At 39.5% G+C, this 18,982-nt stretch overlaps 1 protein-coding gene across 2 annotated transcripts in view; it reads right to left on the bottom strand.

Moving 5' to 3' along the window:
- TRAP1 (TNF receptor associated protein 1) overlaps positions 1-18,982 on the bottom strand; it is a 58,020-nt gene that overhangs the window by 35,026 nt on the left and 4,012 nt on the right. Inside the window, exon 2 of one of the 2 annotated variants that reach the window (XM_077141975.1) lies at positions 16,581-16,686. The exons of the other annotated variant lie outside the window; for it this stretch is intronic. Within the exon in view, the coding sequence (XP_076998090.1) occupies positions 16,581-16,644 (64 nt within the window). The 5' untranslated portion in view covers positions 16,645-16,686. The remainder of the gene's footprint in view (positions 1-16,580; positions 16,687-18,982) is intronic. 2 annotated transcript variants of the gene reach the window in all.

Below are 18,982 nucleotides of genomic sequence, written 5' to 3'. Positions count from 1 at the left end.
ATGCAAAATACCTCTAGAACAATCTACTCCAACTCAGAAAATATTCCACTTCCAGGCTATTTAAATGTGTGAGTCTAATAGCATCTTTCACTGTATCCATTCACCCATATAGTTAAAAAACATCAAACAGGGGTGCTTCTTCGGGAATGAAATAATACTTGCTGTTAACAGGATCTAACTACTAGCTGGCACCAGGCTAGGTGCTGAAGCTCTGTGCCCCACATTCCAATCTCCACTCCAGGCCGAGCCAGCCCTTGGGCCTGGGTGGCAAGCATCCCAGCCAACAGTGGGCAAGCCGTCACCCACCCGGCCGAGCTCCCACACTGTCACTCCCATCCCAGAATACATGCAGACAACTCAAAGATCTGAGATGCTGAGACAGACCATTCCCCACAAAGGGTGTGCCTCAGCTGTGCAGGACATGGAACTCGAAAAGGAAATCAGTGAGGGCTGGAATAAAGAGGAGTGATGTCTTCACGGGTAAGACCTGAGCTTGGCTTTGAAGGACAGGTCCCAGATTCAAGTTCTGCGTGGAATGCAACTCTAAGGTATGTGAAAAGGAACACAAACGTTTGGTTCAACAGAATTGGAGCAATGAGGCAAAACCTCCTCAAGAGGAGTTGCAAAACTGTGATCAGGGACTAGTGGTATGTGTACCCCACCTCCAGTGACCAGCCTCGAAAAAAATTTGTAATCAAGAACATATCTTAGAGACAATTCCATATTACCACATTAGTGGCTAAAGAGCTGCTCATTCTTTTCAGTGAGCACATGGCATTCCACTATAACAGAGAGACCACCAAGCGTTTCACTAGCTGTCAATGAGTGGGCATTTAAACCGTGTCCAGTCTTGCTATTGAAAATAATGCTCCCCAGTGCTAGAGTTATCTACTAGGGGCTAGCTTCCATGGAAGGAAAAGGAGACAGGAAATTCACGTTACTGCTCATCTGTGCCAAAGAAACGCAGGTGCGATCAACACAGAGCCAACGAGATTGGCTCCCTGCAGGGGACATGTGGGCAGAGGGCGGAGAGGGAGGGCTGGGCCGGGGCAGTGGGGAGGAGGGCTCACGGCAGACACCCCACACCGGGCAGGGGGTGCCTCACAGACACAACAGAGTAAAGCCAGCCAGGGTGGACATGACACGAAATGAGCCACAAACAGTAACAAATGTGCCGAATGGGCCATCTATAGCCATCAGCCTGGAGGAGGTGGGAAGGAACACAACTTCAAAAAACGGTATCCCTACTGCCTACCCATAGGTAACCTCCAGCGAGGACGTGCTCTACAGAGGGAGATGGTTAGCAATCCTGAAGTTCCTTCACGTCTACAGAGGACCGAGACCATTTGTGCACTGGCGACAGTGAGTCAGGTCTCTGACTGGCAAAGAACAGAGGTTCAAGTCAGGAAGGGGAGGCTGGGACGCACCCCACAGTGTGGGTCTGGAAAGGGCAGTGTGGGTTCAAAGGCTGGCTTCCATACTGGCTTTCATATGTATACGGACTGGAAACAGAAACAAACCGCTCAGTGTGCATAGATGTGCGGGAGCACACACACACACTTGCCAGCTTTGTCCGCTGGCAGGGACATGAGCAGTGATACCCAAGCAGCAGCCACACACCCTGCCCTAAGTGAGCGGGTTTAAACATGGGTTCAGCCCTGAAAACCCCAGGCCCCAGGAATCACCTTAGTCCTGGGCAAAACTGGATGGCTGGTCCCCCACCCAGCTACCAGATCTTGGCTTTTCAATACCATTCTCCAGAAAAAGGAACCAGGTTCTTTTCACAGGATGAACCTAGAACATCCTGTGCTGCCAGAAAGGAATGAAGGACTAAAAAATGCTGGGTGGGGGAGGGGGCATTACAAGGACACAGAATCCAACCTGCAGGCAGTCCCAGGGCAGGATCTAGGACAATGTGGGCAACAAACAACAATGATAAAATATCTACCACTGCCTACTGGTACAACTTATTGGATAAATACCCAAATAGGGGAGACGGCCAGTTTTTCCTTATGACAAAATTATAATTAATAAGTATCTAAGGAATGATGGAAACAGGAAAATCACCATTCAACAAATATCACAGCAATAAACATGGCAGGCATGAGCCGCAGATGGAGTTTTAAAGAACAAGAAACAGAATATCTACATAACCCCAACATATTCTTTCACAAGAGCCTTATCAAGTTCCAAGGGAGACAAGGTCCCTTTACCCTGACTAAGCCAACCCCAGTCCATGTCGCCACACCACGCAATGATGGAGAGAGAGCACTGGTCACAGGAACAACAGACAACCAAATACAGGGCTACTGGACAAGGTGACCGGCCAGGACTCTAAGGAGTCAAGGCCCTGAAAGACAAACAGAAGGCTGAGGAACCGCCACAGATTGGAGAAGGCACACAGATGTCACAACTCAGTGCAGCATGGGGGGACTGGGGCCAGAGAAAGAACACCAGTGGGTACACTGGCTAAATCCCTGTAAGATCAGATCACTTAATCGTACTGTATCAATGTCAATTTTCAGTTTTCAACTGTGTATCATGGTGATGTAAAAGACAAAGGGAATTCTCTAATTCTGCAACTTCCCTCTAAGTGTGAAATAATTTCAAAGTAAAAAAATTTCAAAATGAAAAGCAATGCTCCACTGAATATTCCTGTACATGTGGCATTTCATTTACACTTGAGTATATATCTAGAAGGAGAACCACTGGACCCAAGGTTATGCTCATTTTTAATCTTTATGGCAGAAACTGCAAAATTCACCTCCAAAGAGACTGTCAGTTTACATGTCCAAAGCAATGCATGAGAGTGCACATCTCCCCACATTCTTGCCAAATTTTAAATAAACTTTCAGACATTTGTCTATCAGTCAGGTAAAAATTTCACTATAATTTTCTTTTACACATCTCTCACTACAAGCAAAATGGATCACCGCTGCAGATTTTAAAATACTTTCTATTTTGTTTTGAACTATGGTGAACATTTTTCTATAATATTTTTATATTCTTATTGATTTGAATGAGCTTTTTATATATTAAGAAAATTAGCCTTTTGTTTGTAAAGGCTTTGCTTACTCTAAGACTAAAACACAATTTTCCATGTTTTCTTTTTCCTAGTTCTTTTATATTTTTCTCCCCACTTAATACCTGGAATATTTTTGAAGGATCTCTGTTTCCTATGATGACAGTGTATATAAGTCTACTTAGAATTGGGAAAAGGGGAAAAAATGAGCAATCCTTATTTCCAACCATCAAGTCAAGACTTTCCATCATAATTTCAACATTACATTAATCAACAGCACAAATAAAAGCAGATTTGTTTCAGCTTACTAAGCTCCCCAGAATGGCTGTAAGGAACAATCCAGTAGGGCAGTACATCTGTCAGAACCAGATACCAACAGCACTACGAGCCCAGCGTTAATCTTCGTGTTTCCCCTCACACCCAAAAGGAAAAACCACAAACCTCAACACCAGCCTGCAGTGTCTTACCATCAATCAATTCAGTGGTTTGGGGTCACACAAAATGGGAAGCATTGATGGTGGGACTTTGACCCCCACACACGTGCTCACACTGCCGCCAGCGCCCGAGCTGCACCCCTGCCTGTGTCCTGCCCCTTCTCTCATCCAGATCACATCAGAACCAGGTGAGACCCCTCTTCATAAGGGGTCCCTCCTCCCCCTCCCCTTAAGTTCACAACAATTCTTACCCTACCTTGAGTTCAAAGCCCCTATTTTCTATACTGCTCATTTCCATATGGGAATCCTGTATTTTATATGCATGACTATCCTGCCCAATTTAATTTCTGCAATTAAAAAACCAAAACCTATTGCTATCTGCTGACATGTCCCATTTCTTTCACTATTAACGTTTTGTTCGTGTATAACTTATTTACCAAATTAGGGCAGAAACTAGCCTTCATTTCTTACTATCAAACTCTTCAAAGGCAAGAACTTCCAAATATGTCGGTAGGCCAAAGCATCTAGTACAGAAGGGTGAAGCTTCTCAGCATGGCTGCGCGGGAGCCGAAGCCCAGCCCTTCAGCCGGCAGTGGTATCAGAGGTCCTGTGAGGTCCTCTGAGACTAGGTGGCAGGAATTAAAAAGGTAAACACCTGAAGACAGCGAATAGGACAGGCTAAGTTCACCCCTGCTTCATCAAACAACTAGAGAAGGGACAGAAAAACCACCAGGACAGCAGTTCCAAGGTGTGAGGGACCAAAGAGGGTCTTCTACAATATACAGGGAGGTCCTGGATGAAGAAGCAGGAAACTGGGATGGAGAGAATGGGGTGAGTGTGTAACTGACTCCAGTGGGGGCAAGCAGCGGTGTGCAGGAAGGAGCGGGTTCCGAAGGAGCGGGGTCCACGCGAGACAACTTGGATGAAATGGACAAATTCCTAGAAACGCCTGAACAACCTACACTGACTTGAGAAGAAACAAAACATCTCAACTAACAACACACCAATCAAAGTAAAGTGATTCAATCAGTCACAAAAAACTTCCTACAAAGAAAAGCCCGGGGCTACATGGCTTCAAAGGGGAATTTTACTAAACATTTCAAAAAGAACTAATACCAATCCTGCTCCACCTCTTCCAAAAACTGAGGAAAAAGAAAGACTACCTAACTCGTTTTATGAAGCTTATAAAACTATTTCTAATATCAAAACCAGATAAAGTTGCTACAAGTAGGGAAAATTACAGGGCAATCTCCTTAATGAATACAGATGCAAAAATTCTCAACAAAACATTTGCAAATCGAATCCAACAACACATTAAAAGAATTATACATTACAACTAAGTGGAATTTATACCAGGCATGTTAAGGATGGCTCAACACAAGAAAATCAATCCATGTAACACAACATATTAACAAATCCAAAGGGAAAAATCACAAGTTCATTTCGATTGATGTTGAAAAAGCATTAGATAAAATTTAGCAACCTTTTCTGAAAAAAAAAAAATTTCAGGAGGTAGGAATCAAAGGAACCTTCCTCAATATGATAAAGGTCATATATGAAAAACCCACAGCCAGCATCATACCTAACAATGAAAGACTGAAAACTGCCCCTAAGGTTGGAAATGAGACAAAGATGCCCATTGTTATCACTTTCAAAACTGTACTAGAAGTTCCAGCAGGAGAGAAAAGACAGGAGAAAGAAATAAAGGCATCCAAATAGGAAAGGAAGAAGTAAAACTGATATTATTTGCAGATGACATAATCTGATACTTGGAAAATCCTGAGAAATCTATGACAAAGCTATCTGAGCTAATAAACAAATTCAGCAAAGTGGTAGGATACAAAATTAATGAGCAAAAATCAGTAAGGTTTCTTCTACACAAAAATGATGACCTAATTGAGGAGACAATTAAAGAAAAAATCCCATTCAAAATAGCAATGAAAAGAATCAAGTATTCAGGAATAAACTTAACCAGGGATTTAAAGGACCTATATACAGAAAACTATAAAACACTGCTATAAGAAATCAAAGATCTAAATAGGTGGAAAGACATTCCCTGCTCACGGATAGGAAAGTTGAATGTCACTAAGATGCCAGTTCTACCCAAATTGATCTACAGATTCAACGCAGTGCCAATCAAAATTCCAACAACCTACTTTGAAGATTTGGAAAAGCTAATTATCAAATTTATTTGGAAGAGAAAAGAGACCTTGAAAAGTCAAAACTACTCTAAAAAAGAAATAAGTGGGAAGACTAACATATCCTGATTTTAAAGCTTATTATAAAGCCACAGAGGTCAAAACAACATTGTACCGGCACAAAGACCTATTTACCAACAGAATCAAGTTGAGTGTGGAAACAGACCACCAAATTTATGGTCAGCTGATCATCGACAAATCCACTGAACCGGGAAAGAATAGTCTTTTTAATAAATGGGGCTGGCAACACGACGAACAGTCTCACCACCCTCCCCCTCTCTGTGTGGGACATGACTCCCAGGGCTGTGGACCTTCCTGGCAATGTGGGACAGAGATCCTGGAATGAGCTGAGACTCAGCATCAAGGGACTGAGAAAAACCCTAGAATGAGCTGAGAATTAACATCAAGGGATTGAAAGAAACTTCTTGACCAAAAGGGGGAAGAGTGAAATGAGACAAAGTGTCAATGGCTGAGAGATTCCAAACAGAGTCGAGAGGTTATCCTGGAGGTTATTCTTATGCATTAAGTAGATATCACCTTGTTGTTCAAGATGTAGTGGAGAGGCTGCAGGGAATTGCCCGAAAATGTAGAACTGTGTTCCAGTAACCATGTTTCTTGATGATGACTGAACAATGATATAGTTTTCACAATGAGACTCTGTGAATGTGAAAACCTTATGTCTGATGCTCCTTTTAGCTACTATATCAACAGAAGAGTAGAACATATGGAATAAAAATAAATAATAGGGGGAACAAATGTTAAAATAAATTCAGTTTGAAATAGTGGTAAATGAAAGCGAGGGGTAAGGGGTATGTTATGTATAGTCTTTTTTTTTCTCTATTATCATTTTATTTCTTTTTCTGTTGTCTTTTTATTTCTTTTTCTAAATCGATGCAAATGTACTAAGAAATGATGAATATGCAACTATGTGATGATATTAAGAATTACTGATTGTATATGTAGAATGGAATGATATCTAAATGTTTTGTTTGTTAATTTTTTTAATTAATAAAAAAGTTTAAATAAATAAATAAGAAATTAATAATAGTAAAAAAAGGTGAACACTTGCAGAGGCTGCACAACTATGGAAAGGGTGTAAAGTATACTCCTATATACTCCTTTGCATATAGGAGTAATGGTATCTTGCTTATTGACTTTAATCACCTATCTTTTGTACATATCAGTCACAGTTCTCACTGTGGTTTTGTCTCGTAAGGGCATCTCAAGCTGTGCCCTTTAGATGCATATACTTGGTGTTCTAAGCTGTGAAAAAATATGCTTACTGCTGTTCTAGAAATACATATCCCTATCAGATAATCTCCCACTTCTCATATGTAACAGGCATAAGAAATGTCTCTATCTTACTACTACACAGAGTGCCACTTCCAGGATGACCGAGAGGTACCCTACCACCCACACCTTCTTCAAGTAACAATCATGACCATAGGGCCAAATCTGAGCAAACCAGACCAGACAACCCGAAGGCTCTGAAGAACGAACAGAATAGGCAGATTCATTCTGGAGGAGAGTCGACCCTTGGGAAAAGGGAACAGCGTGGAGTAAAGGCAAGCTGCAAATCAGCACAATAAAAGGTGGTAAAACTGAGAGAAAACATACACAATGTATATTTTTTCTGGGCTGAAAAATCAGATGAGAGTTTGAGGTTACCATAAAGCCGGAAAGGGAAGACTCCCAGAAAGGAAAGAGTAAGAGAGGGATTGCCCCAAATTCTGTGAATAAACTCTCCAATGTCTCTGGCTGACCCAAGAACCACATATGTGTGGGACAAATTGCAAGCAGCCTAGCTAAGAATAAAATAATTGACCTACTACCCAAGAGGAAACATTTGCAGCCCGAATACAAACAAGTTAATAGCCTGCTTTGAAATGACAACTCGTCAGATGAATATAACAGAATTCAGACTTCTCAAGAAAACATTCACAATGTCCGAGATGCAATCTAAGATGACCTGACATATAGAGAAACAGAAAAACACGACCCATGCTCAAGAGAAGAGGCAACCAATGGAGATGGATCCTGAGTGAGACAGGTTGCATTCAAAAGGGCAGAAATTTTTAAAGAGTCATAATAACAACGCTCAACAGCATGACAAACTATAACAAAAGAACCAAAAGGAAATTCTAGAAATAAAAAATACAGTATCTGAAATTAAAAATAACTGGAAGTAGACAAAAGACCTATACAAAGAAAACTACAAAAAACTGTTAAAAGAAATCACAGAAGACCTAAATAGGTGGAAGGGCATACCGTGTTCATGGATTGGAAGACTAAATATAGTTAAGATGTCAATTCTACCTAAATTGATTTACAGATTCAATGCAATACCAATCAAAATCCCAACAACTTTTTTTTCAGAAATAGAAAAACCAATAGGCAAATTTATCTGGAAGGGCAGGGTGCCCCGAATTGCTAAAAGTATCTTGAGGTAAAAAAACAAAGCTGGAGGTCTCACGTGGCCGGACTTTAAGGCATATTATGAAGCCACAGTGGTCAAAACAGCATGGTAATGGCATAAAGATAGATATATCGACCAATGGAATCGAATAGAGTGCTCAGATATAGCACTCTATTGTTGTTCAACTCAACAACAAAAAGACAGCCAACCCAATTAAAAAACGGTAAAGACTTGAACAGACACCTCTCAGAAGAGGAAATGCAAATGGCCAAAAGGCACATGAAGAGATGCTCAATGTTCCTGGCCATTAGAGAAATGCAAATCAAAACCACAATGAGATATCATCTCATACCCACCAGAATGGCCATTATCGACAAAACAGAAAATGACAAGTGCTGGAGAGGATGTGGAGAAAGAGGCACACTTATCCACTGTTGGTGGGAATGTCAAATGGTGCAACCACTGTGAAAGGCAGTTTGGTGGTTCCTCAAAAAGCTGAATATAGAATTGCCATACGACCCAGCAATACCATTGCTAGGTATCTACTCAAAGGACTTAAGGGCAAAGACACAAGCGGACATTTGCACACCAATGTTTATAGCAGTGTTATTTACAATTGCAAAGAGATGGAAACAGCCAAAATCTCCATCAACAGACGAGTGGCTAAACAAACTGTGATATATACATACAATGGAATATTATGCAGCTTTAAGACAGAATAAACTTATGAAGCATGTAATAACATGGATGGACCTAGAGAACATTATGCTGAGTGAGACTAGCCAAAAACTAAAGGACAAATACTGTATGGTCCCACTGATGTGAACCGACATTAGAGAATAAACTTGGAATATGTCATTGGTAACAGAGACCATCAGGAGTTAGAAATAGGGTAAGATAACGGGTAATTGGAGCTGAAGGGATACAGACTGTACAACAGGACTGGATACAAAAACTCAAAAATGGACAGCACAATACTACCTAATTGTAATGTAATTATGTTAAAACACCAAAAAGCTGCACCTGAGCTATAGTTTTGTTTTTTTATATATATATTTTTTGTATTTTGTATTTTTATTTTTTCTCTATATTATCATTTTATTTCTTTTTCTGTTGTCTTGCTATTTCTTCTTCTAAATCGATGCAAATGTACTAAGAAATGATGATCATACATCTATGTGATGATATTAAGAATTACTGATTGCATATGCAGAATGGAATGATTTCTAAATGTTGTGTTAGTTAATTTTTTTTAATTAATAAAAAAATAAATAAAATAAGGGGAAGTGCTTAAGAACAGAATAGAGAGGTCAGGGGAAAGAGTCTATGAACTTCAAGATCAATCAGTAGAAATTACCCAATATAAAAACAGATAAAATAAATGAATTGAGGTTCAAGGATCTGTGGGGTAATATAAAAATTTAGTGTGTGTATATATATATATATAACTGCAGTCCCAAAAGGTGAGTACAGAAAAATAGCTGAAGAAACAATGACTCAAATTCTCCAGATTTAGTCAAAGACATACTTTTACAGATGTAAGATGTGCAATGAACCACCAGCAGGATAAAAACGAAGAAACACACCTAAGTACATTGTACTCAAACTTCTAAAAAATAAGGAGCAAAAAATCTTGAAAGGAGTCAGAGAAAAAAATTTACAGGAGAACAATAATTTGAACTGCTAAATTTTCACCAGAAATAATGGAGGCCAGTCAACAGTGGTACAGCATCTATGAAGTCTTAGATGACTCATGAAAAGAAACACTACAGTTCAGGCTAAATGGAAATAGTATCAGATGGAAACTGGATCTGCAGGAAGGAATGAAGAATTTCAAAAATGGTAAATCTAAAAGCACTGTTCTTTTAATTCACTGTCTCACTGTAAGGTGTGTATGCAATACATATGACAACTATAAAAGAAAAGATGGGGAAAAAGAGAATGTATTTATATAACTGCAGGGTTTTACATTTCATATGAAATGTTACAATAAATATCCTAAATACAGACTGCAAAAAGTTGAACATATACTCCACAGAGCAACCAATAAAAAAATAGTGGAGAAGATGACCAAGCGAAAGCTTCAGGGACACACTGCTCGCAAGAAACTTTGAACAACCAGCAGAAACATCTCTCTCAAAGCTCCAAAAAACAAAGTACTGCAGTAAGCAGGCAAGCACACTCAAGAAAAGGGGCTGCTGGCTGTAGGACATTCAGGGCAGTGCCCAGGACCACAAAGAAACAGTTTCCTAGGGAATAGGGACCGTTCCTATTCAGGTAAGTGGGGGAATTCCTAGTGCCAAACACACATTCCCAAGACAAGACACGTGCAGAAACAATCAGGGAGGCCACTACACTTGGCCTGGAGTGATTTTATAAACTCACTGTATGTACGGCTAACTAAGTCTTGTAGGAGAGAACTCACATAGGTCCACCTGCAAAAACTGGGAAAGATGTTCCCCTACCCTCAACCCTTTTCTTCTGGTAGCTGCTAGTTACTGGCATTCGAGGAAAGCACTGTCATAATATTAGCTGGATACAAGCATACAGAACAGTGCCTCAGAGTCTAAATTCTAGCAATGACACATTACAGATTCAAAGTGTCAAGATTTCAAGAAAAGACTACAAAACACACAAAGAGACAGTGGCCCAGACAAAGGAGAAGATTAAAACATTAAAAACCATTAATAAAGAAGATCAGAAATGGGACATTTCAAAGACTTAAAAAAAAAGTCCCAAATATGCTCAAAGAGCTAAAGGAAAATATGGACAAAGAACTAAAGAAAATTAGGAAAACACAGAGAATACTAACACAGAGATGGAAATTATGAAGAGGAACCAAACAGAGCTGAAAATTTCACTACAGTAAGAGGAATTAAAAATTCCCAACTGTCCTGTAAGTCTGAAATTTCAAAATAAGTTAGAAAAATGTGACCACCAAAAACCAAACAAACAAAACCTAGGGGGGTTTACTGGCAGGTTGGAGCTGGCAAAAAAAAAATCAGTGAAGCTAAAGATAAGGACTGAAATCATTCAATCTGAAAAGCAGAAAGAAGAAAGAGTGAGGAAAAGTGAAGAGAGCCTGAGGAAGCTGGGACACCATCGAGCACATTAATATATGCACTGTGGGAGACCAGAAGAAGACAAAAAGGGGCCGAGAGAATATTCACGTCTAAGGTACTCAATTAACTCCAAACAGGATAGACCCAAACAAACCCACACTGCAGCATATTGTAATCAAACTGTCAAATGCTATATAGAAAATATTCTGAAAGCCACAAGAAAGAAGCAATGTGTCACATACAAGGGGGCCTCAATAAATTTAAGTGCTGTCTTCTCTCAGAAACCATGGAGGCAAGACAGTGAGAAGACACAGTTAATGCTGAAGGCAAAAAAACTGCCAACCAAGAATTCCATATCCGGCAAAGCTATCTTTCAGAAATGAGGTAGGGATTAAGACATTTTTAAATAAAGAAAATCTGAGGGACTTCGTCACCACTAGACTAGCCCTATAGGAAATGCTAAAAGGAGTTTGCAGGTTGAAAGAAAAGGACAGTAGATAATAAATTAAATCCTCATGAAGAAATAAAGATCCCCAGTAAAGATAATGACACGGATAAACAGAAATACCAGTACTATAGTATTTTTTATTTCTAACTCCACTTTTGACTTCCTACAGGATCTAAAAGGCAAATGCCTTTTGGACTCCTAATGCATAATCACGTAATCTGTAAAAAGAACTGCATAAAGGTGTGGGGAGGCAGATAGTACAGGGACATAGTTTATGTATCTGTTGAACTTACGTTGCTACTAAAGCAACGAGGTTGTTATAGATTTAGGATGTTAAATTTAAGCCCCATGTTACCCACAAAGAAAATATTAGAGAATAAGCAAACTCATAGAAAGTTGAGTACAGTTTACCAGGAGTGGGGGACAGGGGCAATTTGGGGAGTGTGCTGGTTTGAAACTATTATGTACCCCAGAAAAGCCATGCTTTTGTTTTTGTTTTTTTTTTTGTTTGTTTTTAACACAGTTTTACTGAGATACACTCACACACCATACAAACATCTGAACTATACAATCACTGGCTGGCAGTATCATCACATAGTTGTACATACATCCCCACGACCAATTTTGGAACATTTTCATTACTCCAGAAAGGAAATAAAAATAAAAAATAAAATCCAAATCCTTCCATACCCCTTATCCCTCCCCTTCCAACCACCCACTGACCCATGGTATTGGTGTGGTACATCTGTTAACTGTTAATGAAAGAATATTAAAATATTACTGTTAACCACAGTCCATAGTTTGCAATAGGTACGTTTTCCCCTATGTATCCATCTATTATTTTTTCTTTTTTTAACATTTGTTCCGCCTATTACTTATTTATTTTTAATCCACATGCTTTACTCATCTGTCCATATTCTAGATAAAAGGAGTATCAGACACACGGTTTTCACAATCACACAGTCACACTGCGAAAGCTGTATCATTATACAATCATCTTCAAGAAACATGGCTACTGGAACACAGCTCTACAGTTTCAGGCAGTTCCCTCCAGCCTCTCCAATATACCTTAGACTAAAAAGGGGGGTATCAATATAATACGTTAAGAATAACCTTCAGAAGAACAAAGGAATGTCATTACTGCAGGGTGCTGAAAACAGATGGTAATTAATATTTTAAAATTTCAACCTATGTGTGAGACTAAAGCAAAAAATGTTTATTTGGTACAAAATTTATATTTTGACTAGAGCATCTCCTAATATAATTTATGTAGATAGTCTGTTGAACAACATAAGTACATGGAACCTTGGGTAGGACATGAGATTTTGTTGGTTTGTCCAGAGTGATGCCCCGATGAAGCCCAGAGTGATTCGATCAGTGAGTGGAAAAGTATTTGCAAAGTCTTCTTCGGGGAATGGTGAGAATGGGGGAAAATTCAACCTCCCCAAGTTGAATTCTTGATATTCTCACAAGCAATGTGGACAACCAAAGCTATAGGCTGAGCCCCCAGTCTTGGGGTTTGTTCATAAGTAACTTAACCCCACAAAGGATAGGTCAAGTGTACTTAAAATCAGGCCTAAGAGTCACCCCAAGAGAACCTCTTTTGTTGTTCAGATGTGGCCTCTCTCTCCAGCCAACACAAGCAAACTCACCACCCTCCCCCTGTCTACATGGGACATGACTCCCAGGGGTGTGGACCTTCCTGGCAACGTGGGACAGAAATCCTAGAATGAGCTGAGACCCAGCATCAAGGGATTGAGAAAACCTTCTCGAGCAAAAGGGGGAAGAGGGAAATGAGACCAAGTGTCAATGGCTGAGAGATTCCAAACAGAGTCGAGAGGTTATCCTGGAGGTTATTCTTACGCATTAAGTAGATATCACCTTGTTATCCAAGATGTAATGGAGAGGCAGGAGGGAACTGCCTGAAAATGTAGAGCTGTGTTCCAGTAGCCATGTTTTTTGAAGATGATTGTATAATGATGAAGCTTTCACAATGTGACTGTGTGATTATGAAAACCTTGTGTCTGATGCTTCTTTTATCTACCTTGTCAACAGAAGAGTAGAACTTATGGAATAAAAATAAATAATGGGGGAACAAATGTTAAAATAAATTTAGTTTGAAATGGTAGTGATCAATGAAAGGGAGGGGTAAGGGGTATGGTACGTAAAATTTTTTTTCCTGTTTTTGTTTTATTTTTCTGTTGTCTTTTTATTTCTTTTTCTGAATTGATGCAAATGTTCTAAGGAATGATCATGATGATGAATATGCAACTATGTGATGATATTGTGAATTACTGATTATATATGTAGAATAGAATGAGCCTATACTAAGAATATTTGTGTATCTTTTCTGTAATTGTTTTTTTTTTAAATTAATGAAAAACTTAAAAAAAAAAAGAACATTCCCTCTTCAAAAAAAAAATAATAACCTCCAGGATAACCTCTTGACTCTGTCTGAAATCTTTCAGCCACTGACACTTTATTTTGTCTCATTTCTCTCTTTCCCCTTTTGGTTAAGGTTTTCTCAATCCCTTGATGCTGCATTCTAAGATTTCTGTCCCATGCTGCTAGGGAGGTTTACACCCCTGGGAGTCATGTCCCACGTAGAGAAGGAGAGGGCAGTAAGTTTGCTTGTCATGCTGGCTGAGAGAAAGAGAGGCCACATCTGAGCAACAAAAGAGGTTTTCTGGGGGTGACTCTTAAGTCTAATTTTAAGTAGACTTAGCCTATCCTTTGTGGGGATAAGATTCATATAAACAAACCCCATGATTGAGGGCTCAGCCCATTGATTTGGTTGTCCCCACTGTTTGGAGGATATCAGGAATTCTTCAAAAGGGGAAGTTGAATTTTCCCCCTTTCTTGCCATTTCCCCAAGGGGACTTTGCAAATACTTTTTTATTCACTGTTCAAATCACTCTGGGATCTATCGGGGCATCATACTGGACAAACCTACAAAATCTTATGCCTTATTCAAGGTTCCATGTACCCACAATGTCCAATTAACCTGTCCATCTAAGTTATATTAGGAAATGCACTAGTCAAAATATAAATTGTGTACCAAATAAACATTTTTTGCTTTAGACTCACACAGAAGTCGAAGTTTCAAAACATGAATGACCATATATTTTCAACACCCTGCAATACTGACATTCCTTTGTTGTTCCTCATGCAAAAACGTTTAGAAAAGCCATGCTTTACTTCTGATCCAATCTTGTGGTAACAGGCCTATTATTTAGGGTGAAAATCTTTGATTAGATTGTTTCCACAGAGACTGACCCACTCAATTGTGAGTGTAACCTTTTGGTCAGATTTCAATTTAGATGTGACACACCGAAATATGGGTGTGGTCTTTGATTAGACAGAGATGTGATCCCGCCATTCATGGTGAGTCTTGATTACTAGACTCCTTTAAAAGGGGAAACATTATGGAGTAAGCTCAGATGCTTGGGGTACAGCTGCTTCAGAACTGACAAGCGCAGACATTTGAGATGCTTAGAGTGCCAACAGAGAGAGCAGACACCTAGACAGGGACATTGAGATGCAGAGCCCAGAAGACATCGCCGTGTCTTAGATGATACTAAGCAAGTGAGAACCTAGAGTTGTGTTTTGGAGGAGCTAAGTGAAGGCCCACAGATGCTTAGCGAGGTGCTTAGAGAGGAAACTACTGGCATTAGAAGCTGAAGGCAACAATACCAGGAACAAGGACCAGCAGATGCCAGGCACGTGCCTTCCCATGTGACAGAAATCGGCCTTTCTTGAGTCAAGGTATCTTTCTCTAGATGCCTTAGTTTGGACATTTTTTGGCCTGAGAACTGTAAACTTGTAACTTAACAAATCTCCTTTATAAACAAACCGTTCCATTTCTGGTAAACTGCATTCTAGCAACTTCAACAAACTAAACAGGGTGTTACCTTTTATCTACCTTATCGACAGTCGAGTAAAACATATGGATTAAAAATAAATAAATAATAGGGGGAACAAATGTTAAAATAAATTTAGTAGATTGAAATGCTGGTGGCAGTGAGGGGGAGGAGGAGGGAGTATAGTATGTATAAATTTTTTTCTTTTTTCTTTTTATTTCTTTTTCTGGATTGATGCAAATGTTCTGAGAGGTGATGGTGGTGATGAATATCCAACTATGTGATGATATTGTGAGTTATTGTTTATATACCAAGAATGGAATGATCATATGGTAAGAATGTTCATGTTTGCATGGTATGTTTAAAAAAAAAGTTTAAATAAACAAAACATAAAAAATAAGGAGTTAATGCAAAATGAGTGTAGGTTCTAGGAATGGATGGGGATGAGGGTCCTGCAACACTGGGATGTGATTAATCCCACTAAATGGTATGCTTGGGAGGGGCAGGGCTAGCAAGACTTATGCTGTATGTTTCAGCTAAGGAAAAAAAAAAGAGAAACTAAAGACATAACAATTAAATGCAATACAGGATACTGATCATACAGTAAGAATGTTCATGTCTGTATGCTGTTAAGTTCAAAAAATTTTTAAAAATTTAAAAAATAAAAAATAAACAAAGAGATGTATTAGCCAAAATAAAAAGGTTTCAGGTTCTTCAGGTTCCATAAAGTAAACCATTAGTTTACTTGTAAGTTCAAAATTCTGCAAACTAAAGGTACTTCCCAATCAACAAAATAACAGGATTAAAGTTCTCTTACAAAGCAGAAATTCTATGCAAGAAAATGAACTCTTTGGAATGTAGCTTCTAGCTTTTTTCCCAGAACACCCCCAACTATTCTCTCATAAGCATGAAATTCTCTACTTTTCTAAGTCAACTCTAGACAGTTTCTTTATTCTATTTTCAATGGATGCTACAGGTTATTCATATTTACACTTTTTCCAAGCATTTTCTTTCCTATGTTTTGTAACTACTTTAGATAGGAAGTTATTTTCAATATGTCAAAATTCTAGATAGAAAGTTCTTCACTTTCTACTTTTGTATCAAAGACTTGCATTCCCTCAAAAATCTCTAGGTTCTTACCTCTGGCATTCTTGAAAATTATTAGCTGTTGTTTAGGCTCACTTTCAGAGCCTGTTCTATTCATTCTCAACTGGGCTGTACTTCACTTACCAAGAAACATTCACTCCTTGAATACAAAGAAATGAAACAAAATATTAAAAAGGGAAGCCCCTGGAAAAGTCAAAATACATTACAAAAAACCCACACTCTGGGCTTCTGTTAGAGAAGATTACTATTAGTAGCTTGCCCAACAGAAGCCGTCTCACCTTTTGAAAATTTGACACTAAGGAGCATTATTATTTTCTAGTTTCCTAGCACATGTGAAAACTGGGAGAGGAGGGGGAAGCTACAGAAAGGAGACCAAAAGAACCTACAGAGAACAGAGGCAGAACTCAGAAAGCAGTGTCATTACAGACAGGGTCTCAGCAACTGCCCTGTAGGGCCCTAGAATGACAAGGATGGTCAATTAATCTTCCTAATAATGACCCTGAAGACAGCAAGAAAATGTTCAGTTTTGTTCCATCTAATGAATAAATCAAGCCTTTCAGAAAGACTTCTGACCACAATGGTTAGAATGAAATGTTTTGCCACTTTAAAAGTGAGCTGCACGGAAGAGCCCTCAGGCGCTCCATTCCCTGGTAAACGCTGGGACAAGGCACAGTCTGTGTGAACTAAAATGGCAAGGTGCTTCCTTGACTTCAGCTAACCTGACATTTCCAGTTTATCAGAAAGCTATACACTTCTATTTTTGTTCTTAACATTATAGCTATATAGTCTGGCGCCTTTTAAATATATTATTCTTTTTGGCTATCTCAAAACTAATTTTTTATATGCCGATGACATTTCTTAAGTATATGGTTGCTAAATATCTGTGCCATTCTTTTAAAATAATTTACACTCAGGACTCACCAGCTTTTGATTTACCTAATTTATAGGAAGGCACCTGCAAAGTAGGTGAACTGTTAATAGGGAGAAGATGTGGGGGATATGGGGCTCTCCACTTTCCTTAACCTATGACTTCTCTAATAAAAGTTAAAAGTTTTTTAAAACAGGTGCAGATAATGTCCCCAAACAGAAAATGGTTCTCCATGCTATTGCTAGCCTTCATGGTCCACAATTCTGAGTGGTTTTAGCAGAAATAACCAGCCACACCAGAAATAAACCTCCTGAAATTTATCTTTACTAAGTGCTTCACAACCACAGGCACATCTTGTCTACTAAGGAAATAGCAGCTCCCTATTAAAAGGCAAGTCTTCCATATCAAGACCGAGTAGATGGTGTTTAAGAAAAATTCCAGCTGGCTGCATTCAGGGCACCAAAAATGCAGTCCAAGAACATTCTCTGGCTTTGAAAGCATTTCACTTGCTTGTGAATTGGATACATTTCATTCATGTACAAGCTCCCTTATCTCAGTGTTTTGTTCTGAGACAAGCAAGCAGGACTGACCTCAGTGACACTGCTTCCTTTGCTGACATCACCTAGCTTGTCAGGTTATGACCCAGGTACGTACCAACAGGGAGGGGTAAGAAATGTTAATTCCATCCCCCACTGTTTTCTCATCAATTTGACCCACACCCCCTTCCTTCCTTCATGCTGTATCCCCTCTTCTTGCCAGGCATAGCAAACCATTCAGAGACCTTATTTTTGATCTTCATTCTGGCCAACTTCTCATCCAGTATCTAGTCAAGTCTTGGCTAATCTATTATGCCTGGGTTGGTTGGTTCTACAGCCAGCTTAGATAAACCCAGGCCAGTCCCAGCCAAGCCTCCCATTGCAAGGGGCCCACATGGTGCCTCTGGGGTGGGAGGCACCCCCCTCCACTTCTGCCTGCTTACCCAGCAGCCAGAGCACCGGGGTGACACAGGCAGTCATATCACTCAGGGTCTAAGGAGTCAAGGGTTCTAAACCTAAACTGCGCTGTTATAGGAGCGATATGAAGAGCTGTTTCACGGAAAGATTACAATCTGAACAGCAACTGGTACTCCCCTGCACCCACCCAAAAAATACCTGGGCGGGAGTGCAAGTGTAGCTCAGTGGTAGAATTTTTGCCTGCTATGCAGGAGACCTGGATTCAATTCCCAGCCCATGAACTTCCCAACAAACAAAATTCAACAAATGGTACTGCAATAACGAAACACATGGAAAAAAGAATGAAATGTGACCCCTGCCAAACAACATACCAAAAAGAAAAAGAAAAAAAATTCTAAAAAAAAGAACACCTGGACATATACGAAATTTGCCTGAACTCTCATGAAGACTTCAGAAGAAAAGGTTTAAGGGTGGAAATTAAGCAGCACAGGCACTGAACAAAGTGAGAGCTGAGGGAAGAATAAAATAAACCAACTAAAGAAATAAAGTGCTAAGTGGGAAGACGTGGCCTTCAGAAGCAGGGCCCAGGTGTGCTTCTCTTTGGAAGATGCAAC

Source organism: Tamandua tetradactyla, chromosome 23 (genome assembly GCF_023851605.1).
Source record: "Tamandua tetradactyla isolate mTamTet1 chromosome 23, mTamTet1.pri, whole genome shotgun sequence".
Taxonomy (NCBI): Eukaryota; Metazoa; Chordata; class Mammalia; order Pilosa; family Myrmecophagidae; genus Tamandua; species Tamandua tetradactyla.
This window is presented reverse-complemented; position numbering and strand designations above follow the sequence as displayed.